Below are 25,685 nucleotides of genomic sequence, written 5' to 3' on the forward strand. Positions count from 1 at the left end.
CATTCCGATAAAGCTCTGGAAATAACTAAAAAATATTATTTAAAAAAAAAGACGCGCTCTTAAGCGGTTCAATCTCTCCCATACCAACTATGATACCTCCACAGCCAATAAATAGCACAAGGTTATCAAATAAAACTGCATTTTTAATTGGATGTTTAATGTCTAGAATGTTGACGTACAAAATATTAACTAGGTATACGCATTAATACATTACTACGGAAAATTGCTTAAAGCTAACGGCGTCGGACACATATGATGTACACCTACGATTTACCATTTACGGGTTTAACATCGAGATAAATATTCTAATTTTTAATCCTAAATGTTGAGCGACTTTGTCATTTATTTTAATTTTTAAGGAGCACAGATTATAGAGACGATATCACCTTTATGAGGTTTGATAATTAAAAGGTTTTGATAAAAAAATTGTTTTGTATGACTTCATGTTCATAACAAGACAAACGATCCAACTGCATGCATTCTGTAAATATTTAGGTTTTTTTTTTGGAATAGGAGGATAAACGAGCGAACTGGTCACCTGGTGTTAAGTGATCACCGCCGCCCACAATCTCTTGCAACACCAGAGGAATCACAGGAGCGTTGAAGTATTGCCGTGCTCTAATAATGACGCCCCGCTTCTTCGAAGCCCGTTTGGCTTTGCCCTCCAGATGGTCAAGGAATTGGCAATCGCTGCAGATTTCGAGCCTGGGGCTCCGATTCCAATACTAGGCGAGGCTTTAAGGGAAGTGTTGTCGAAGAGCGGTGATACGATACATGGGGTTTTTTTTGTAGTAAACGCGCAAACTTGAGTCTTCTGGGGGTAAATTGAACAAGGTTCAATTTACTTCATTCCGCGACCTTCTCGAGTGAGGACTCGATACAAGACACAAGTTTTTCCCGGCAACGGTCGACGATTTCCCGAGAGAGACCTGCATGGCCCGTGTATACGGCATCACCGGTGCTGTCGTCTGCATAGCAATGTATGTTGGGAGTGTCCAACATATCATTGATATGCAGAAGAAACAGCGTGGGAGGATAGCACACAGCCTTGGGGCACTCCAGCGTTCACGGGCTTCGGGTTTCGAGCAATAACCGTCGACAACGACCAGTATGCTGCACTCAGTGAGGAAGCTGGAGGTCCACTTGTATAAGCTTTCGGGAAACCCAAATGATGGACGTTTTGAGAAGAGCGCCTTGTGCCATACACGATCAAAGGCCTTCGCTATATCCAGGCTAACTGCCAGGCCTTTCTCCTTGCTTTCAATAGCCCCCACCCATCTATGTGTTAGAAATACCAGAAGATCGCCTGCCGACCGACCATGGCGAAAGCCGTACTGTCGGTCGTTGATCAATTGGTAACCCTCTAGGTACACCAAGAGCTGGAGGTTAATTGTGCTCTCCATGATTTTGGAGAGCAGGGAGTTAATAGCAAAAGGCCTGTAGCTTGCCGGATCCGAACTGTCTCCTTTTTTGGATCGGATGAGCAACGGCTGACTTCCATGAGTCAGGGACTACGCCTTTTGAATAAGAGTGCCGAAGAGGCGTCAACTCAGGGGCACACGTTCTAAGCACGACTGGAGAAATGGCATCCGGCCCGCTCGACTTCCTGACGTCCAACGAAAACAGAGCTCGCCGAACAGTTTTCTGTCTGAACTGTAGTTCAGGCATAGAGCTCTGACACCGCGGGATGGTCGGCGGTGTTTTTCTGTTGTCATCAAGAGTCGAGTTGGAGGCGAAAAGAGCGCACAGTAGATCGGCTTTCTCTTTTGCCGTAAGGGCCAGGGTGTCTTGACTCACGCAGGGACGGCTTGTTGAAGTTACCATCCATGAAGGATCATCCGAAGGGAAACAAACCTTGCCAAACAAAAAAAAGTGTAGGTGATAGTCAAGCGCCATATTTACTGACCAGATAATTGCACCGTTTTATCTATAAATCTCCAAAGCACAACAATATTTCGGACAGTTTATCCTTGCTCAGATTAGTACGATCCAGTGTCACTAGTCATAACGCCAGCCAAAATAATAGTATCGCCCCATGGAGACGAAGCCCATTGATTAGCATGTGGCATTGTATCGAGTTTGGTGGCACGTAGAGAATCACCGATTCTGTCGTCTGTGGAAATGGCGCCTTAGATTAGGCCGCCAACTTGTTTTCTATATTTTTAAATTTTGAATATTACTACTATCCACTATACATAATAATTTCACCTTAAAGGTAGTGTACAACAATTCTGACATCATATAAAAATACTAATAATAATGCATAGCTATTAACATTAAATTAAATAATAACGGTAGCGTTATTCGAGACGCTAAGGAATGGATAAATTTATTCGTCCGTGCTGTCATACTATTTCTGAAGTGCAAGCCATATTGGCTTAGTAAGTACTTGGTCTGTCTGATTAAATTTTTAAAAAAGTACGTCGAGTAAACTAATCGTTTGAATTTTGGTGGTGGCTTTTATAATCACAATAGATTTTGTTGAGCATCCAGCCGACGTTTCATTGTGTGATCCCTATTCGATATAAAAATGCAAATGATGTCTTGTAGTACGCTCTAAAACACGCATCGTTTTTTATATATTATAATATTTATAATAGGTACTAAAATTCATGATCATTAAAATCATATGATTCGCACGATTCACGAAACATGACCACTGCGCAGGAGACATTTTTATATCTCCGGGATGCGGGGTGAGGCACAGGCGGAATGCGTCAAGACCAAAGCGACGCTATTGGTGCGCGCTTGTCGCGTGATGGGCCGCTCAGTCGCTATTGGTCTGTCACAGCATTGTCGCGCCCCCACTGCTCTCTAGTACAGTTTAAAAGAAAAGTGTTTCATTGTTTTAAATTGATTGTGTTATTTGTTGAAATTTGAGCTTACTGATGATTAATTATTCATGCGACTGTGGTAGAAGCAGACGAGAGCGAAGATGTGGATTTATCTAATTCATTGGAAGATGAATTAAAAACGGAGCCTGGCCCCAATTCTCAAAGTTCCAAGATTCCCACAAATTCCATGACAGAACGAGTCATGGAACTTGAGGATAGCGATAGCGACAAAATGTTTTACTTACTAACATAATATTTTTAGTTTAATTTGTTTTAATTTTATTTTTATTTAATTTATTTTTATAACAGTAATTAACAATATTACATAATTATATTATTTTAGTAACCTTAAAATATTATTTGGTCTAAAGTCTTTTGCGCAGACGGCCGCCATTTGTGGTTAACTTTCGTGAATCTATACGATAATTAAGTAAGGTGTAATTATTTTCTTTAAATAGTACTTCATTACAAAAAAAATGTTTAAAAATAATATTCAATCTAAGTCACAAAATACATTTATATTTTTCACATATAAAACAAAATATCATTGTACATTATCCCCTAAGATGATGCACACCATGTGTGGTTCAAATTGTCATCCTAAAAGCCAACCTAAGAAAATGTTAAGTGGAAACTAATTCGGAACTATATTATGAGGCAACTTGGGTATCGATAAGATCAAAAATAGGATTGCTAGCGAAGAGAACGAAGAATAGAAGAAATTATTTTAGTTACAATTTAGCATATTATAGATTTTGGTTTCAAATGCGTTATTTGTCAAATTTCGAGAAAACGTCAAATAATGCATTACATAAAAGGGTACAGTCGATAAGCACACAGATACCACACCATATATACACATACAAATAACACAACTCTCGGTTTGAAGACTAGAATACATAGAACCAAAGAGCTACTATAAAAATATTTTATGTATTGGGAATTAAATTTTACAAGTCATGTTGAATATTTTTTTTGAATTCCCGTAACTAAGATGATTCAGCTTAACATTTGGTATCGGTACCTACATAGAACAGTTTAAAACAATCTTTGAATTACTTAATATTATGCACAGCATAGGTACTCGACTGTTCCGCGTACACTCGATGGGTTCGAAACTCAAACCATGGGCTGTAAATAAAAGATAATTATAATTAATCTTATGCAACAGTACTCATTGTTAATTTGCTTTTGACATTTCTGAAAAAAGGCGAATAGCTGCCAGGATATAGATATGAATTAATGATAAAAATATAAAGTAAATGTTACGTAACCTTTACCACACAAACGTTTTAAACAATTCTTTTGAGTTTCGTAATACATTTGTTTTTAACGTTTTCTGGGATCTTGTTGTTAAAGCATATACAACGTTCCACAAAAGACTTACTAACTCGACACAGCCGAGTAGTAGGTTTTATACGTTTATGTCAGTTCCTAGTGTTAACATTATGGTTATGACAGTTTCTGATTGGGACAGGGAGCGTTTTAATAATACTGGAAAGTAAAGTAATGCAATATAGATGAGGATTTTATGTAGGTAAGCTTGCTGACTGAATAACTAATGAAGTAAGTAATCTGTATAGACATTGAGTGATGAACGATTGCTGAAGATAATGTTACTACTAAATGATCTGGGGAACTTTAAGACTCACATTTAATGATGAAGTTAGTAATTTGAAGAGATGGATGTATTTCAAAGAACAAAAGAAGCACTTAAGTACAGTTGCACTTTATGTTTTCCTCTCTGCCTATCTCGTCTTTTGTGACACAAACCCTGACGGCACTAAAAGTTATAATATTATAAGATAATTTAAAAGAGTTTTACAGCAAATTATTCCAACAAGTAGCGAGTGAAATTCTTCTTCTTTATCCGAATATATAATGTCCATAGATTCGGATGTAATAATACTTGATTCAAGTCTAATTTAATAAAATATCCATTTAGTTTGATAAGTAAACAAACAATTTATTTCAAGGTGCATGGATTCCATGGAAATAGCTAATCTTTGTCTTGTGATTTAGAGGTGGTGCAATTTTGGTGATGATGTCAAAGATAGGATTTACCAGTGCGAGGCTCCTTTGCACCGGATGCCGGCTAGATTATGGGTACTATACGCCTATTTCTGCCATGAAATCCTGAGCGGTACTGCATTATAATGGGTAGGGCGTATGAATTACCATCAGCTGAACATCCTGTTCGTCTTCTGCCTTATTTTCATTAAAAAAAATCATAAATAATTTTGGTGATGATGTCGTTGATAGGCCAGTCGTATTCCAAGCAGCGTGTACCTCAGGAGCGGAAGCAGCGCACGGCTCGCACCACGTACTGGCGACAGATGGGACACTCGGCGAGCTGCTTGCCGCACGACGTGCACGCCGCGATATGCCCGCACTCCAGAAGCACGCACTCCAGCGGCGCCGCGAAACAGATCTTGCAACATTCCTCGATCGGCAGGTTGTCGATCTCTGTACACAGAGTTGCAAACATTACCTCACTTAACTTTGATCATTTATACGCCTAGATAAACTATCGGCCGTTCCCAATATACTATCTACAGATAAAGATAAATTACTACCTTCTACTGTCAGTAATTAGCTGCCATTCTTATCGCCTTATATTGGGACGCGTGAATTGCAATTTCCATACAAAATTCTATCGCTGGTAAGCTATACGTCGTCCCATTGACAGACGGCGTGTACAGATAAGATGAGTTACCGTCGATAAGTTTATTGGGACAGAAGAGGCAACGATTGTTACGATTTTTATCTCAAGTAGGCCACAAGATAAACTGAATAGTGGGAACGGCCTCAAGACAGCTATGAAAACGTCGAAAATATTGAATTCAGAATTAACCCCTATTTTGAGCAATTCACGCCCACTCACACAAAATGTCAAACAAATCGCGAGTGTAAGACGTAGCTTGTCACGCACACTAAACTAATATCACAGTAGAAATATGGAACAGTATGGACCTACAAACTTTCGAAACGGCACACTCACACACACATGCGCATCGACGAGGCCCCTAAGCGGTTGTCGCGGTGTTGCAGTAGCGAGTGCCGCGTCAAGACGAGTGTCACTTTGTTATTTGTTTCCGCGATCTTTTTAAAATTGCCAGCATACTGCGGTATACGGCTGATTGAACTCGGCTTCATTAAAGCCGGAGCTATCGTTTTTTAACTATAAAGTAGTATAGTATATTAGCGGCTGCAAGAGATTATCAAGTTTAAAAAATTTGTTCTGTTTTTAAAGTGATAACCCTCACTTCTAGGATTAATACACAAATAAAATTTGAAAAACAACATTTTATGAACGATGCGGGATTCGAACCCAGTTGAACAAAGCAAACAGAATTTTATAACGAGGCGGTAATCGAACGGTTAGCTCAGTGGTTTAGAGCACTGGCACGGAACGCCGGAGGTCGTGGTTTCGAATCCCGCATCCTTCATAAAATTTTGTCTTTCAAATTTTATTTTTGTATTATCAAGTTTTCTTATGGGTGTGGTTTTCGAGGATATTTTTTATATTTATTTATTTTTAACAAAAAATAATTACCTACATATGTTTTGTCATGGTTTTCGAGGGTGTTTATACCTAATACCTAGTGCTATCAAAATGAAAATCCAAGATGGCGGCTGTATGAAATTAACATTTTTGAGTCATGGGTGGTCGTGTTCATGGTTTTCGAGGGTGCTGAAATAGATAGTGCTGTCAAAATGTAAATCCAAGATGGCGGCTGCAAGAAATTGACAACTTTTTCGTAATGGGTGACGTTTCCATGGTTCTTGAGGATGTTTACACCGATAGTGCTGTCAAAATGTAAATCCAAGTTGGAGCTACATGAAATTAAGTATCTACTGTACTCAATAAGTCTTGCGTTTTTATTTATTCATTTACATTATTTTTTTAACTTACTCGTATAGGACATTGAGTATTTTTGTTAAATCACTGTAATATTGTAATTAAAATAATTTGTAAAACTGGAGTTGTAAATGGTGATAAAATAATGGAAATTAGTTTCTTGCTACTTCTTCTCACTAAACCTCAATCTTTTCCAAAGATATAAATGTCATTTCCTTGACCGAAATGATTCAAAGTTATTTTAATTTGATTTATGGTTTTTGGAAAGAACAATATTGATGAATTTCTTCAGTATTCCCAACATAATATTGTAGATTTACGAATTGAATATGCTAGAGATTAAAATATAAATGAAGTTTCAACACCGTTCATGTGCACATAAATACTACGAATTTGACTACGAATGATGACATTTAGCACTTGTTTTTAATTTTTTAATCACAAAAATGCGGGATCACTTACCATCTTTGTATCTCGCATGATCCGCCCAGAGTATCTTGGCTCTCTCTAGAAGATCTTTCCGTTCGACGCAGCCGCGATATTCCACGCGATTCCTCGTCAGCAGTTCCTTTAATTGCTTCACATTTAGTGTCTCCAACTCTGAAGCCTGCTTGAACTGATCCAGCTCTACTTGCTTGCTTGTTACTTGCTGAGGGGTTCCTGATAATATCAAAATTATATAAAAAGACACTCATTACAGGACACCCTTTAAGTTAAACAACTTAAATAACCTGTTATGCCTACTACTCGGTTAATTCTGATAGATGAATAAAATATACTGGTTTCTTTGGATTAGTTTTTATGAGCACATGAAACAGTCCTATTAGTTATTACACAAGAACAACAATAACCTTATCGTAGTAGCGATCACAGAGAAAACAAGATGGCAGGAACACAGAGTATAGACAAGATAATATGTCAACCAGAGACTAAAGTGTTGCTAGACTTATTCTAACAAACGTTTACAAACTTAACTTAAGTCGAGTTAGTAAGTCTTTCATTGGGCGATGTAAATGCTTTTTAACCGACTTCAAAAAAGGAGGAGGTTCTCAATTCGGCGGTATTTTTTATGTTTGTTACCTTAGAACTTTCTACTGGGTGAACCGATTTTGATAATTATTTTTTATTTGATAGCTGGTGCCCGTGATATATTGCCCGTGGTTAGTTATATTGTTTTTCAATTGTAGTTTAATTTCGTCCAGATCTGACGATGAGAGAACAATCCATGAGAGAACCACAAAAGTATTTAACTTGCTTAAGTTCATTTTATTCTATAAGTTCATAGCCATAATAATAACCAAATAATTAAACCTCAAACCGATTTATTCAGCAGACTGAGTCTAGGTCGTGTAATTGAGGTGTAGTATACAAACGATATGTACCAGGAGTGTCGAGGTGCGGGAGGGGTTCATCCTGTAGACTGGCGGTGTCAGAGCGCTGCGTGGCGGAGGACTCGGGCCGATGCAGCTCCAGCTCGGAGGAGGCACGCAGCGGAGAGCCGGCGGCCGCACCCGGAGTGGACAGCAACACGGTGGAGTCTGGCCATCCAACATATAGAAAAAATACTTGTGAGAGATAATAGCTTAGTCGCATCGATTCTATCTTTTTTCATATATTCTTTTTATAATAATGGACACTTGTTTTATTTCTTATTTTTTGTATATTTCTTTCTTGAAGTGTATGACGTGGTTAGCTCAGAGGGACCACGCTCCAGGCACTCATTCGAATCATGAGTAGACTATAACTAATTGAAACGGATTTACTTATAATTTCAAGCGTTTTAATCCTTTTAAAGGTATGACGAAAGTAAAATACCATTAATATCTAGAATTTAAAATTTACTTCTAAATATATAAAATATTATTATTAATAATATTGTTCCGTAGCAACCCTTCGAAGTACATGACGAGAGTTGTCAAACTTCAAGACATTGTTAATTTCAACAGCTCCGTCAGCAATACTCGTAGCTCAGCGGAAAAGTGTTTACTTAGACGCTGTAGACGGATTTTTTTGGGTTTTGTAAAGTTAAAGGAAATTTCTAGTAAGTTCAGGATCAAATCGAACAGAAAAAAATGGATGGAAAATGTGTAAGCAGGATAAAAATAGTTAAAAGAATTTTCTAGTACAATTTAAATATAAAAAGATGGAATGGGAGAATCATTTTGAAAATAGAACGGATCAGGGGGTATATAAGCCGTACTAAGCGTGGCCTACGGGTTATCCCAGCGGAAACTCCATAGGGAGTGCCGCTTGCGCCTCTCTCTCCCCATGAGAAGGTCGCCTTCGATGTAGGCTTAGAGGGCACCTGCCCAAAGCCAACTGCAGGTGGTGTTTAGTGGGTAGGCACCTAGGTTTTCACGTGAGTCCCACATAACCAACGCAGACTTAGGCTGCGTTGGTATGCATGAGCATTCACCACCTCCCTCCCGTCGTTATCCCGGAGGGTAGCCCATTCCCTTGCTTGGGCGCAAAAAAAAAAAGAAGGCCTACGGCAGTTCTAGTTCTGACTCGAAAGTGTAAAGAAGAAGAAAAGAAGAAGTAGTGAAAAGTGGAAGTGTTACAAGAAGAAGAAGATATAAGAGACTTAGTGTTCGGTGCGGTGTGACGCGTTGAAGGTACCGCCCGCGCCGCCCACAAGAGTAACAGCGGCAGACCGGCGAAGTGGAAGTTCAGAAAAAGTGAACCCCAAATAAAGGCTCGTTCCTATAAGCGGAGTATTATTTCCAATCCCTGACTCACTCTCGTGTCAATATGCAATAAGAAATACGAACTAATAACAGGTAAATAGCAGTACTTTAGTACAACAGTAGTAATATTTAATTAATAATATGTAATTAGTAGAACAGTAGTAATTTAGCACGGCTGAGTCGCACGGCCATCGCTTCGTACTGAGTTTATGAGAGACCGTGTGTTAAGACTTTAGATATATCAATTAATTAATTAACAGTAGTTACTTAACTTTAAAACGATCAAGTTCTCAAATGCGGGTAGCCCGACACCCGACAAATATAAGGCAACTCGAGACACAGTTATAAGCGACCGGATATAATATAGATTCACGCGCAGGCCACCGGAGCGCCGTGGTTCGTTCGCAACGTAGATCTCCACTCGACCATAGCTCAACACTTTAAGGAGATATTGCGACGCTACTTTGATAAGACGGCCGATCACCCTAACATCTTGGTGATGGAGGAACTTATCTCTCATTCCGACCTGTATAGCCGAGTGGTTAGCGATCCTACCTACTAAGCTAGAGGTCCCGGGTTCGAATCCCGGTAGGTGCAAGCATTTATATGATGAATATGGATGTTTGTTTCCGAGTCATGGTTGTTTATATGTATTTATGTATGTTTATATGTATTTATGTATGTTTATATGTATTTATGTATGTTTATATGTATTTATATATGTTTAAGTAAGTATATTGTATTAAATATATCGTTGTCTTGCAACCCATAACACAGGCTTTATATGCCTAATTTGGAGCAAGATAATTTGTTTAAAAAGTGTGTCAATATTATTATTATTACGCCTATCGCCTGTGAGCTAAAAATTCGGCCTCCACGGCTCCGCCTGGCTTCGTTGGAAAAGTTTCCGAATTACTAGTACAGAGGGTTTTATTCGATAAGGGTTTCCGCGTTTGTAGGACTCTGTTTCAGTGCCTAAATACGTAAATAGATATATTTTCCTTTTCTCGAAAGAAAAGCAATATGCAGGTTTCATAAAAAGTATGTTTCAATTTTTTTTTATATTTATCTTGTTTTAAATCTCGATTGATTGTATTAAGTTAACGGGGTACTAAATATGTTGTAGTTCTCACACCGTATCTAATATATAAAATTCTCATGTCGCGGTGTTTGTAGTTAAACTCCTTCGAAACGGCTTGACCGATTCTCATGAAATTTTGAGTGCATATTGGGTAGGTCTGAGAATCGGACAACATCTATATTTCATCCCCCTAAATGTTAGGGGTGATCCACACCAATTTTTTTTGACATTTTTTTTAAATGTTTGATTATGAGTCAGCGTTACAAATACATACAACTTCAAATTTTCACCCATCTACGATCATCAGTTACTTTTGTATCGCGATTTTAATATCGGCAATACAACGTTTGCTGGGTCAGCTAGTATATTTATAATTTTTATATAGTTGATTCAATGTAATGAATTTACAGTTATATTTTTGTTGAATATTTACATTGGCAAATTGTTCTCTCAACAGATTTAAAAAAAGTTTTGATTGTACTGGTAGCACTATAGTGTTTGAATAAATGAAAATCGCAAATTAGTTTGAGAATTCGATATCAAGTTTTTGGACTTATATAAATATACCGTTTTGTAATTTCTACCATACGAACTAATACTATAACTTACTTATCAGCCAATGTTATTTTATAAAGATATTTATTATTATGCTTGGATAAGCCACATTTGCTGTGCTAGACCAGTCTATTTTATTTTATTCAAACTGTACGGTTTCACATCATAATAACAGAACCCTTGCAAGCTAGTTAATTTAATAGGGTTAATAAAATACTATACCATACAACTATCTGCTGACAATCACATTAATGTACCTTGCTCAAACAAATTGTAAGTGTACTGTACACATTTTTTTAACTCTACAGTAAAAACAATATTATTGTAAATATACAGGCTGTCCCAAAGTTATGAGACATGAAGGGAAAGTACCTTAAATATCGAAGATAGGCTATTTTACTGAAAGAATACTTAAGTAATTTAGTAATTCTGCATTCAAAGATTTTCTAAAAATTACTTGCCTCGTCTGGGAATCGAACCGACTTAAATGCAAAAAAAAAACACCCCTACTCTTATGATGCCAATCGAAAGAATGGCCAAAAATTAATAACTCTTCTTAAGTAACATAGTATTTTAAAAGAAAGTAGTAAATTAAGTGGGTATTTTTTTGTAAATTAATTAATTAAATGCTCAAAATGTGATCCCTCGTCTTATGCAAATCGCCAATCTTTTAATGAGTCCGCTGCCTGTTGATTTTCTTATCATTTTATGGTGAATACTCGATATGATATGGCACAATTCTGTTTTTAACTCGCACACATTCCCGTATCGTTTTTTATATAGCGTATCTTTCACGTATCCCCAAAAGAAGAAATCTAATGGTGTAAGGTCCGGGGATCTGGCCGGCCATCTAATCGGTCCATTCGTACCAATCCAAGTAGGAAAACATTCATTTTAAGTTGTTCCTTTCTTTTAAGATACTGTGTTACTTAAGAAGGGTTATTAGTTTTTGGCCATTCTTTCGATTGACATTATAAAAGTAGGGGTGTTTTTTTTTACATTTCAGTCGGTTCGATTCCCAGACGAGGCAAGTAATTTTTAGAAAATCTTTGAATGCAGAAGTTCTAACTTTTAAAAATATACTAATTTTACCTTACAATAAAATTGTTATTATGTTTCCTTAGACGTCTGAAGTCCTTTATGAGAGAGTACATCCGCTCCCTTTCGACGTTCCGTCACTAGATGTCGCTACTAGTTTCCGCGCCGAGCAGTGCTGAGAGTCACTCTATCCATTGCTTCCGGTTTCAAATGGTACCAACCGATGCCAATGTTAAGCAAGCCACCATGTTAGTTCGTCATTGTAAGGATCATAAATGATGTAGATGCACCAGGTAGGCATCACTAGGACTTCAGACGTCTAAAGAAACATAATAACAATTTTATTGTAAGGTAAAATTAGTATATTATGTGTTCCGTCTGACGTCTGAAGTCCTTTATGAGAGACGTGTTTGTTATCACCTGGTGGCTTGAATAAATGCAACAATGTGATGGGACAATTAATTAATATTATTTAACAGAAAATAATTCCGACAGTGATTTGTGCAGCAGGTTTTTGGTGTTTAATTTGGTTTTGTGAACACCATTGAATCCATTTATTCCAGATTGGTGTGTAAGTTTTTAATGTAGAATCTCGCCAGCATTTAGATAGTAGGTCTTTTTCCTGTTGTGACCAGTTTTCTATTAATGTATCCCACCCGAAAGAAGCCAAGCTTCCAACTGCAGGCTGTGAACCTGTGCTGGAGCTTTCCCTGTCACCATGTCTATAAGACACGTGTCTAAATTCAAGATTTTCATTGGACGGGTTACTGCTCTGCTCTTCAGATCGGGCTTCCAAAAACACTTTTCCCACTTCGGTGCTATTGTTATGTACCGTCCGGTGGCCGTGTTCATGTGTTGTAGAACTCTCGGTAGGAGACTGGGTGGAGGAAACACCCAAGCCAACTCGAAGCGCCAAGGCCTGCTGAATGCGTCCTGAAAGCAGGCGCTCGAGTCTAGTAAGTCTAGAGTAGCATAATTTTGAACAACATGGGCGTTGGCGGAGGCAAACAGATCGAACTCTGGAATTCCCCATTTGGCGAAGATGGGTTTTACAGCCTCTCTTGTCAGGTGCCACTCGGCAACTTTCCTGTTTCGGGATTAATGATCCGCTTCGATATTGTATTTCCCGGGCAGGAAATGCGGCACTAACAGAATATTTAGCCTGTCTGTCAGCTTTAGAAGATTCTTCGCCATCTCTAGTAGATGTTTTGACCTAGTCCCTCCTTCGTTTTTTATGCTTTAGCTATAACAGTCTTGTTGCCGCTCTGAAGAATGGCTCTGGAGTTTCTTAGTTTCTCCTTTTCGCACAATATTGCCGCTTTTACTGCAAACATCTCTTTTAAATTGCAGTGCCATTTTGTCTGGTGAGCTTGCCACCTGCCTTCTACCATTTTGTTGTTGACTAGTGCTCCCCACTTGTAATCGGAGGCATCGGTTGTAATAAAGTTGGTGCGTGTCATTTTCACGTGAATCGGAGTTCTCAATGTCAAGTTTTCCATCCACCAACTCATGTCTATTTGAACCTCTTCTGGATACTTGACGATTGTTAATGGAGTCTTTTTCAGTAGGTGGCAGTGACGTTGAAGACTGCGGCAATGCAACCTTCCCCGGTGGGTGATGAAGGTTGCGAAGTTGAGATACCCTAAGAGGCGTTGCGCCTGCTTGAGGGTCCAACTGCCGATCTCCAACCGCTGTTGAAGGCAATGTCGAATTTTTTGCACCTTTTCGTTTGGCAAGGACTTGGAATTGCTCCGTGTGTCCCACGTTATGCCCAAAAATTCCATCGTCTGTGTCGGAGTAACGACAGACTTTTCGAAATTGACACACCATCCGAGGTTGCTCAGAAGTTCTAATGCAATCTCGACATGAAGTCGAAGCTGCTCTCGGGACTGGTGTATTAGGCAAAAATCGTCCAGGTATACAATCAGACGTATTCTTTCGCTCGCAGGATTTCTGCGATCCAATTTGTTATGGAGGAGAACATTTTCGGCGCTGCCGAAAGACCAAAAGGCAAACATGTCATTTGAAGCAGTTGGTTTTGATAGCTGATGCGAAGGTACCGCCTGTGGGAGTTTATGATTGGCACGTGGTAATAAGCCTGGCTTATATCGATTTTTGCCATCCAGTCGTGTGGCTGTAAAAACATGTGCATCTGATAGTGATTGAAAAGCTTGAAAGGCTTCGGTTTCATGTATTGGTTTAGCGGCTTCAAATTCAAGATCGTTCGGTTCTTTCCGTTTGATATTCTGATGAGAAACATTGGACATATAAAACTTGGAGATAATGGGGCCAGTTCCAAAACACGTAGTGTAATCAATTTTTGAATTTCGTCTGTCATTTGAGGAGATACAGGGGTATGAAAGGTATTCATAACCTCCGGAGTAGGAAATATTAATGGGGGTTTTTGATTGAAAGGTAAACGTGCTTCCATTACCATTTGTAAAATTGTTTTTGGAGCATGCAAAATCTTCCATTTTTGGCGATGGAGCGCTAGGCAACCCCCCGAAAACACCGAGTCACTTACTGTGGCCGGTTAGCTTTTTGCTATTGCTAAACTTTCGCCCCCCCCCCTTTTTTTAGATGAGTTGTCTTGGTTTCTTTTATTTTTGAAAAACTTCTTGTCTCCTTTTGTTTTATTAGTGCGAGGCTGAAATGATTTGTCCTGATATGACGTTGAGCGTTGGCAATGGTTTTATATGAAGTTTATCTACGTCCCCGATTTTTTGTATTTAGACTGACAACGCTTCAGGACTAAACATATATTCGGCACTCGGTGGTATCTTTTGTATATCCTCTCTCATATAATTGTCTTTCATTGCAGCCAGGAGAGACCGCCGTTTCCAAAGCTTCTGCTCGTTTACCACAAATCATTTGAAGGATATCATTTGAGACATTTTTGTAACTAGACTGGTTACCAAACAGTTCTTTCAGTTTATCGTATAAAGCTAAGGGCGTTAGGGTGGTCTCAGGTTTATCCGACCAGTCTACAAGAGTTTGAAGTGCAGTGTTCAAGGACTCATTTTGAGCCATAATAGTTCATTGTGCACATTTCTCGAGGCGCTACCCTGCTCTTCAAACCGCCTCAACTCTTCATTTACTCTCAGTGCCATAAAACCAGGACATGCAACGTATTTCTTTTGCACGTCGGTATAACGAACTGAATTCCATTCGCAGGTATCGAAACGCTGTAAGGCACTGAGTTTAGTGACCCTATCTGAACTTGCCTTTGGCAAGGTAGGCTCTTTTACAGATACACTAAGATCAGATATGTCAAATTTATGTTTACTGCCGATTGGAGGACGCAAAAACTGTTCCTGATTAACAGCGTTTGATGTAACAGTGGTTTGATTACATGAAGGGCTCGGCAATTTAAACTTTTCATGCATAATATTGTTTAAATAACTCACCAGCTGATAGGATAACATTTCAAACCTTTGATCTAGTCCTAAATCGTCACAGGTTTTACGTCGCTTAGAGGCATTACTACCCTCGTTATCTGATGAGTCTTGCGATGATGAACTACCCTCCGATGATTGCTGTTCGCTTGCCCGCTTTCTCCTTGAACCGATAGGTACGGTATTTTCAACGAGAACCTTATCAGCAGTAGGATCAGAAAAATCCTCACAATTATTGTTCTCCAAGGCTCTAGAGGAATCTTCACCTAAATTTTCCATTCTAGAAGCACGGCACAGAAACTCACTAAAAATATATAAAGAAGTAATTTATTTAAAAATTGTACATTAAATGAATTTTCTACTTCTCGAAAATTCTAAAAATTATTCAGTGAATCTAGGATCGGTCCGTTCGGATCGAAGAACGACGCAACAATGACGAACTAACATGGTGGCTTGCTTAACATTGGCATCGGTTGGTACCATTTGAAACCGGAAGCAATGGATAGAGTGACTCTCAGCATTGCTCGGCGCGGAAACTAGTAGCGACATCTAGTGACGGAACGTCGAAAGGGAGCGATGTACTCTCTCATAAAGGACTTCAGACGTCAGACGGAACACATAATAACATAAAGTCTTCTTTCAGTAAAATAGCCTATCTTCGATATTTAAGGTACTTTCCCTTCATGTCTCATAACTTTGGGACAACCTGTATATAACTCTATATTTAGGGAAAGCAAGCAAGGGGTGGTGTTCCCCTCTTGCTTCTTCTCGTATCGTTTAGTTTCTTATATGTTCTTCTCACCAGCTCAACTTTTTACGATCATATGGTAAATTCACACACACACACACACACACACACACACTCACGCCTTGTTCCCGTCGGGGTAGGCAGAGACAATAGAATGCCATTTGCTTCTATCCTTACAAACCTCACGCGCTTCCTCTACATTCATTACTCTTTTCATACATGCTCGCCGGTTGCGGGTGCTTCGGACGTCTCCTTTTCTCAAAACGTCCCCAATTTTGTCGACGAATGTTCTACGAGGTCTCCCGCGACCGATTTGCCCACACACACTTGCCTTATATACTTGATGCGTCATTATTTCTTCACTCATTCGCTCCACGTATCCAAACCATTTCAGCATTCCTTTTTCAGTCCTTGTCACAACATCCTCTTTCAAACCACAGCGCGCTCGTATTACCGCATTCGGAATTCTATCAGTCAGTCTTACCCCACACATACTACATGGTAAATTCAGTAATTTAAAATAAATATTTGTAATGACGATTTAAAACCGCATATTTTAAGCCTGTTGAATAAAGTTTATTTGACTTTGCTCGCGAATCTTTCGAACGCTATCCGCACGGGCAGATAATGCTAAAAGAATACTCAGCCAAAAACCATAGACTTATAATAGCGTATGGACAAGGAAAGTATGCAATGTCAAATAAGTTTTAGTCGATTTGGCTTTACCTAAGCACTTTTAATTGCCAGATTGAAGCCATTGCGAGAATCAAGCTGGGGTGTCTTAAAACACCTTCACTCAAAGCAGAGGACGTGCCATGCCTGGACCCTCTGAGGATCCTACGCCTTCTAAAAGTAATAGGTCTCGAGGATATAATTTAAATCTCGGCACAGTAACACGTATCCTAGTAAGTAGCCTCGATTCTCCTCCTTAACTTTTAAGTTTGAGAACAGGCGCGCTAGCAAGAAGGGGCACAATAGATCCAAGGAATCAAGTGCATTGAAATCCCCAAATCATAATAATAATTACTTTTGAAACGTGTTTATAAATATTAATGTAATTCGAATTACTGAATCCTACTATATGTTCGGAAAAAGTAGAGCTCGTGAGAAGAACATACAAGAAACTCACCGGCTCCTTTTTTCAATCAAAATAGGGTACTCACGAAGGCTGTATGTAATATACATAACAAATTAGTTTGTAAAGTGCTGTATCCAATATACCTACGAATCGTGCTTAAATAATATGAAATATTTCATAAAAGTAATAAAGAATAAACTGTATAAATATTAATTATCGTATATTGGATGCATCAAGCTTTACAACTTGAATTCAATGTTTGTGTAAGGATGCTTCGTGAACATGATGGTCGTGATTACTGTCATAATTATTAGTAATCGCATCCAACAAATACTACGAGTTTATTAACTACTAGCTGACCCGACAGACGTTGTTCTGTATATAATAAGTAAAATAATGTTTTTATATGAATTTGTCAATAATATATCATAACATCAAAAATGACTTCGTAAAATATGCACCCTGCTGTCGTAATGAAATTGTTTCACAGCAGAACTGTCAAACCGTGCGTCAATAAATTCTCTCATAGAAATTATGTATGGACACATCAAAGGAAAAACAAATTTGTTGTTTTTATTTAATTTAGCAGCATTTTCCTATTTATTCACCTTTTAAACCTTCTCTGGACTTTCACAATTAATTTAAGACAACCAAATCGGTCCAGCAGTTCTAGAGTTTTAGCGAGACTAACGAACAGCAATTCATTTATATATATATATATAGATAACAGGTCGACCTGCCACCACAAGCAGCACCCATTCACGAGTTGACGCTTGGACCAGCCATCGTTCTCTTCGCACATATTTTGAGGGAAGGAGATGACCCGGCACACAAAGCAGAAAAGGAAAGCGAATCTATTGTTGCTGTAATTAATTTCGATAGACATGTCGTAAAATATAAGCCACGCTTGGAATTAAACCATTATTTTGAATTATTGATTATTTTGAATATTAAACAAGCTAACACTCGCATTGGCAAACAAAACTGGTCAAGCATTGTAGGGTGTCAGGTTGTGTATTCGCTAGTATATATACTAAGTCTTTAGCCAAAAACATATTAAATATATGCATGAAATAAATAACTGGAACTGACCATTAGGTAATGGTTCTGCTGGCCTGTTTACGAACTCCCATCCTGTATCATCCAGGTCTTCAATCTCATAGCAGTCCGCGGTCTCAATTATGTTGTGCTCTGAGGATGCAGGGCTGTGAACGACAGGATCGTCTGGTATTGGCACTTCAATGCGATTCTCACCACCTAAATGACAAAAGTAGACATATAGGAATTCATGAGTTGTTAATCAATACCTCCTAAGATTTACTTTTTTTTTTATTGAATAGGAGGACAGAGGAGCCTCCTGTTGTTAAGTGATCACCGCCGCCCACACTCTCTTGCAACACCAGAGGAATCACAGGAGCGTTGCCAGCCTTTAAGGAAGTTGTACGCGCTTTTTTTGAAGGTACCCATGTCGTATAGTCCCGGAAACACCGCACAAGGAAGCTCATTCTACAGCTTTGTAGTACGTGGAAGAAAGCTCCTTGAAAACCGCACTGTGGAGGACCGCCACACATCCAGATGGTGGGGATGATATCCTAACTTGTGCCGTATCGTGCGAAGGTGGAATTCGGCGGCAGGAATCAGGTTAAACAGCTCTTCGGAACACTCCCCGTGATAAATGCGGTAGAAGACACACAATGAAGCGACATCTCAACGCAACGCCAAGTGATCCAGCAGTTCACAGAGCATTGCGTCCCCGACAATTCGAGCTGCTCTGCGTTGCACACGGTCAAATGGATCGAGCTGATACTGGGGTGCGCCAGACCAGAGATGACAGCAATACTCCGTGTGTGGCTGGACCTGCGCTTTGTAGAGCGCTAGAATGTGTATATAATAGTTGCTTAGAATGATAATAGTTTTATTTGGATACTCAATTGTATAACCGATAGACTTACTGGAGGATCAGGCGTGTAAATAGCCGTATTCCACTTGCGGGGTGAAAACCTTTATACGATCTAACACGTGGATGCATGTGCCAACGGGAAAATCACAAATTGCAAATCGCTTACCAATCTACGTCGGGTCCCGTTTCGTTCGTTCTACGAAGTTCCCGTTGTCCGTATATTCTTCTTATTACCAGTACCTCCGTATCTTTTTTCCAGTGGGAGGCTCCTTTGCACCGGATGCCGGCTACATTATGGGTACCACAACGGCGCCTATTTGTAGTGCAGCTCAGAATTTCTGTTTTGACACTGGTAATGGGCAGGGCGTATCAATTACTATCAGCTGACCATCCTGCTCGTCTCTTCCCTTATTTTCATAAAAAAAAAGAATTGTTTTAAATTACCTGGAGTAGCTGTAAATATTCTGTCAGGTATGCTGTCATTGGATTGTGCACTTTCAGTTGCGGGTGAGTGCGCATGGGAGGAGTTAAAGCAACCACCTGCAAAACAGTGTGATTTTTATTTAAATCTATTTATTTTTAACTTAAAAAGAGGTAGAGGTTATCATGGCTGTTTTTATTTCTCTTATTTATGTTTGATAAAAGCATTTATTTTCTCAAAATTGATTCCTTTAGAATTCTTTTTGATGTCATTTCTAATATAGTACTACCGCTTCGGAAACAAATGGCTCTGGTAGAGAAGAAGCGGCGCAAGAAACGCTCCCATTTTATTACATGATACCTCAGAACTCCATAGTAAATCAAGTAATTTGTTTTTTTCTTTTTTTTGAAAGGGTATATATATCTCCAGATTGGACCTTTGATAAATACATTCAGATCTTATAGTAGAATCCAAAGTATAAACTGCTGAAGTGGAACTTATGGAGGACATCAAGAATAGCCATCAAAACTTCATTTATTAATAATATTTCACAGAAGGTAACAAGATAGTTGAGTGAATAAGTAACCAAAGATATTCATAAGAAATTTTGAAAAACAAAATTTATGTTCGATGCGGGATTCGAACCCACGACCTCCGGCGTGAAGACACAACCTGAGAGTTGAATAAAGCGAACAAGATTTTATAATGATACGTTACACGAACGGTTTGCTCAGTTGGTTAGAGCACCGGAACGGAACGCCGGAGGTCGTGGGTTCGAGTCCCACATCGTTCATAAAATTTTGTTTTTCAAATTTTATTCGTGTATTAATCCTAGAAGTGAGGGTTATCACTTTAAAAACAAAAGGTTCTAATGACATTACCATCACCTACTCTGAAGATAAGCATTTGACCTCCTCAATACAACTATTTGCCTATTTATCATAGCCATGTGTAGGTTTATTTTCCATATTCTCTTTTGGCTCCACATATTGAATTTACTAAGAGCAAAATTGAGGAAAGTTGACCTCGCCTACTTCGCAGTAACATACAAAATTACACCACAATATACTAGAAATAAAAATTCTCCTTCTAAAAAAACCGGAAAAAAAAATCATGAGAACAATTTAAATTATTTGCGGCCTGATAAGATCTGCGACATCGAGCCAAACAATAATAATAAAATCAAAATTTCTGCATTCATTAAAAAAGAATTGCCAAATAGGTGACTCTAACAATGTTATGTTATTACGTTTTTCAAAAGAATTGTTAAAAAATGTTTGTGCGGTAAAGGTTACTATAACATAAATAACTTTCTTAATGATACCACAGATTGGGAATGGAGTGACCGCCCTCAGGCTATTAAATAATAAGTTTAATTGTACAATATTACTTTGTAAACATATTTATTCAATGAAAAATAAAAAAGCCCGCTGAGTTTGTTGCGCCCATTCTTCTCAGGTCTGAGGCGTTCATTTTGGAATGGGTGGTAGTTTTTTGACTTTCAATAAGTGATGCCACATCCTATTTTGAATAAAAATATTTGAATTTGAATATGTCTAAGATAAAATCAACTAAATGAATATAGTCTTTACAGCTGTTACAAACTAAGTCAATGTTAACAGGTAAAAATGTTATTTATATGTTTATTCATATATCTATAAATATATTTGAATACATTTCCTTAAAAAGGACTTTGTTTATCATGGGGAATGTTATTATTTTCCGCACCAGTACTGTTTGTTTTTGTCCTGCATATAGCCTCCAAGGCATACATTAAGGAGGTTTTTAATCAAAAAGCTTTTTGTAATATGATTTAAAAGATGGGCTGGGAGTTTCTTATCAGTTCTTCTCCCCATGTCAAACCCCGTTTAAGATCTAATGTGGCTTCATGATGTTTACTAAGTGTTGTTGCAATATGTTATAATTTTATATATCAAATTCTTGTGTCACAATGTTAGTTACCTTACTCCTCCGGCTTTACTCCGGCTTTACTGATTTTTACCAAATTTTATATGTATATTCAGTAGTTCTGAGAATCGGTTATTATTTATTTTTCATCCCCCTTAATGATAAGGGTCCATCCCTAAATTTTTTTGGACGTATTTTTGTTTTTTTTTTTTTTTATGATACAGCATTAAAAAATACATACAACCCTAAATTTTCAACCCTCTACAATCAACCTCTATTTTTGTATTGCGATTTTTATATAATTCTGTTCCATCCACAAATCCGCTATAGGGTTGCAAGATGGCAATGGATCAATACTTACAATAATTGTAGTATGATAAATTTGCTAGGTCTGAGAATCGGTTGCATCTACTTTTTACACCCCAAAATTGTTTTTTTATTACTTTATATAGCAATACAACATTTGCTGGTTCAGCTAGTATTTTTTTAATTATGACTCCCTATGGTAAATTGATATATTTCTATACTGCATGGTAGTTGATGAGGACCAGCAGCAAAGTTAGCTATTACTCTCTCAAAATCTTCACGTGAAAAATTAATGTCACTTAACCTATTATCTGACCGAGCAGCCATTAATATTTGATGTTGTAGCTTTAAAATGTATCTAAATGTAAGCTTCATTTGTCTAGCTTTCAGGAATTCCTCAGAAAACACCTCTGCAATACAGGATCAGTTACAAGGTCTCCATCTAAAACCAGCTTCAATGTTTCCTGATTCGTCTGCATGAATGATTATTAACATCTTAGAATTATTTTTAGTCTTCTTTTGACCCTGATGATCTGTCAGAAAGTCAGTCTGTCACAGGATGCCGCCGACAAGTTACCACAGTTCTACTTTTTTCTATTGTGTAACAGTAATGTGGAAGCATTATTGTGTTTCACTTTGAAGGGTGTTATAGATAGGGAAATTATGGGCTAATGAAACTTAAAATTTGTAACTCACTCAGAATCAACCAATAATGAAATAGTACAGTAATGCGGCGAGTATATAACATTACATATAGTAAATGAATATTTAGCTTGCCTTGTCACTTTTTCCCTTAACCTGGAACAGAAATTTCCAGGAAACTCTGATCACAAAGTATGCTTGAAACCTGGGGCAATATTGGTGCTCACACAGCATTCTGTTAATGCATATTATTTTACCTTTCTTTAGACGACCTGTATAGCCGAGTGGTTAGTGATCCTACCTACTAAGCTAGAGGTCCCGGGTTTGAATCCCGGTAAGTGCGGTATATGATGAATATGGATGTTTGTTTCTGAGTCATGGATGTTTAAATGTATTTATGTACGTTTATATGTATGTTTATATAAATTTATGTATGTTCAAGTAAGTATATTGTATTAAATATATCATTATCTTGTAACCCATAATACACGCTATATATGCTTAACTTGTGGCCAGATAATTTGTGTAAAAAGTGTGTCAAGTGTGTCAATATTATTATTATAATATATTGCTTATAATTAGAATGATTTGAGTAAATGTATCAGAATGCTATTGAACCAAGCTATAAGACTATGCAAAACAAACCATACCACTGTCTTGCAACCATGCAGAATAGGTTTTGGTTTGGTGTGTTTTGGTGTATCTGATCTCAGGCACTGCCAAATCGGGAATGTTATAAAAACTAACCCCTTGTTGGTGGTGGTGGTGCAGGATAGGTATTTGTGTAGCGGAGATCAAATGTTGATGTTAAGAAGTCATTTATATTGCTGGTGATTCCCTTGAGTGTGCTTGTCAAAGGGCTGGCCCCTGTCCGAGAACCTCTACGTCTGTATCCAGAGCTGTTCACATGTGATACACACAAACCTAAGAGCTCTTCCTTTTCTGAAACAAATTATATACAATTAAGCAAACATTATAGCTCAAATATACTGTTTTTTTTAATAAATCACTATAGAAGTGAAGTGAAGAAAGATAATTAGAAATTAATTCAGCAATAGTGTTAATAAATTAACATTTGATGACCCCTATAGCCCAATGGTTAGTGATCCTTTCTACTGAGCTAGAGGTCCTGGGTTCGAATCCTGGTAGGTGCAATCAGTACAATCAATTGTTGTCTTGTACCCATTGTACAGGATATGCCTAGTTTGGGGCAAGATTATTTGTGTCTTAATTAAATATTAGTTGTCACCAAATCATTGATGTTTAGCTGTTGAAATGATAAGCACTTACTAATTAGTGATTCATTTGTGATAGTAACTACAACTGTATTCACATCTTATTCCATAGAAATGTTTGATCAAATGTGTAGCTCAAGTATTTATTTACATAGTTATTCAGCAATGATGTTTACAAGTTAAGCCATATTTCCCATTTAGAACAATAAAATCTTATATATTAAAAAAAATATGGAGACATCTTATATGTTGCACGAAAAGAAATTAGTGTTTGTTACTCATTTCCAATTCCCAAAAATCATTTAAACTATAATATTGAAGATGAAAGATAAAATTATAGTTAATCATTATGCATTAAACACACAAATAGTTATGTATTGTACTGAGTGTCTTAACAAATATTGAAGGTATTTCTAGAATTATTCAAAACCCATAAAGATTTTTCTAGAAAAATCTCTATTAGCATATTTTTTAACAGGTGTCAAAGTACCTATCTATACATACATACCAACACAACCCCGGGTTGAAACATTTTGACGCTGTAGAAAGCACTGAAGGTCTTTCACTTTCAAATGAGCTATAGTTTGTCTTGATAAGGGGCGAGTGGACAACATACGACAAGGTGCGCACATAGTTCCACCGCCCCTTCGAAGACAGGCACTGCAGTAATACCGCTCACATTCAGAACATGCACGTTTCCTTTTGAATACACTAAACTGCACCGCACAATTCTCACAAGGCATTTTAAAATATTCGCGTCCTTGCACTATCATCAGACATCACAGCAGCAATGTTTTTATGATTTGCATCTGATTTTTACGAAGATCTTTTTTCAGTAGAACTTAGTTATATTCAGAAACTATCCATGACTGAAAGCTACATAAATGATTTCACTTCATAATTTTTTAGTGTCCGTATTATGTGCGCAATAATGAAAAATGCAAATGTGAATTGTGAAAGTTTCAGGTTTTAACTCAAATTACTGTAGGTAACTATTAAAACCACAGATATTTCAAACTAAAGTCATCTGTCATAATATATCTTAGGGGATGACATGAACACTATGACTTAGGACATAATAAAGATGACAGAAGATAAAACATTGAGTACTGCAATGTTGTTATAAATTGCCGCTAAATAGCTAAATTAATGTTGTTTTATGATTGGTTATTATGCAATTAATAAGTGACACTGATAAGATGTGATCTAGAGCACAGACATTAATTTTCTGACTGTAATAACTTCCTGTCCTAAACTTCTTCATCCCCTTTATGACGTTCTTCCACCGAAATTTCCCCGTCCAGTAAACGTTGAATGTTTTTTAACGTCTGTGTTTAGTCCTTATTGTAATTTTTTATGTAAATATGTCAAATATAATAATATTAAGCTGTAATTATGTAATGTAGAGTGTATTTTGTATAATATTGTATTGTTCCAATAGAAACTAACCATATTATAAAATAACACTATACTAAAAAAAAAACTGCCACTTATAAATTAAATTTATTATTATTATTAAATTCATACTAAATTTCCATAACGTGTCACTTCAATTCCACTCGACATGGCGAAATAATTTGCGCCCGACTGGTGCAGCCACACGCCATATCACAAAAATTGAATTGAATTGACTGTAATAACTCATCCAAGATGTTGCCACGCCAGAAAAAAGGGAAGTTTAAGTACATTTTTTTTACATAATCCTCTGTGTTTTCTTGAAATGAATGTATTTAACGGTTAGTTTAGTCTATAACTTGTTAGATTTTAGCGTTATTTTTGAAAAATTGCTAGTGTTTGTTTTTTCGTAGTCTCCGAAAAAATTATGATTAAATTATTTGTGATTTAAAAATCACATTGGGTATTTTCTTCACAGACTCGAGGTTAACGAACATTGAAATAGAAGAACAAGAGTAGACTCCAGGTCATCATGTCCTAAGAAGGACATGATGACCTGGAGTTTACTCCAGAGAATCGCTAAGCGATGTTAACACTTCT

General features: G+C 37.6%; 1 protein-coding gene across 1 annotated transcript; it reads right to left on the reverse strand.

The window, feature by feature from the left end:
• Positions 1-140: 140 nt before the first annotated feature.
• LOC126964628 (E3 ubiquitin-protein ligase RNF34) lies at positions 141-24,667 on the reverse strand. The gene is made up of 8 exons (XM_050807821.1): positions 24,199-24,667; positions 23,203-23,397; positions 19,623-19,718; positions 18,371-18,535; positions 8,079-8,234; positions 7,159-7,356; positions 5,124-5,300; positions 141-3,965 (listed from the first exon to the last, which is right to left on the reverse strand). Exons 1-7 carry the CDS (start codon positions 24,461-24,463, stop codon positions 5,125-5,127), a joined length of 1,251 nt encoding a protein of 416 aa, XP_050663778.1. The 5' UTR covers positions 24,464-24,667; the 3' UTR covers positions 141-3,965; position 5,124.
• Between the last annotated feature and the right edge of the window lie 1,018 nt (positions 24,668-25,685).

Source organism: Leptidea sinapis, chromosome 1, assembly GCF_905404315.1.
Source record: "Leptidea sinapis chromosome 1, ilLepSina1.1, whole genome shotgun sequence".
Lineage (NCBI taxonomy): Eukaryota > Metazoa > Arthropoda > Insecta > Lepidoptera > Pieridae > Leptidea > Leptidea sinapis.

Bases quoted from the DNA above. Each gene is read 5' to 3' on its own strand.
- LOC126964628 (XM_050807821.1), bottom strand. From the start codon at position 24,463: ATGATAGTGCAAGGACGCGAATATTTTAAAATGCCTTGTGAGAATTGT. The intron at 19,719-23,202 runs GTTAGTTTTTAT...ACTGTTTTGCAG, and splicing joins ACCACCACCACCAACAAGGG to GTGGTTGCTTTAACTCCTCC. The intron at 8,235-18,370 runs GTCAGTTCCAGT...TTGGATGGCCAG, and splicing joins AGCAGAACCATTACCTAATG to ACTCCACCGTGTTGCTGTCC.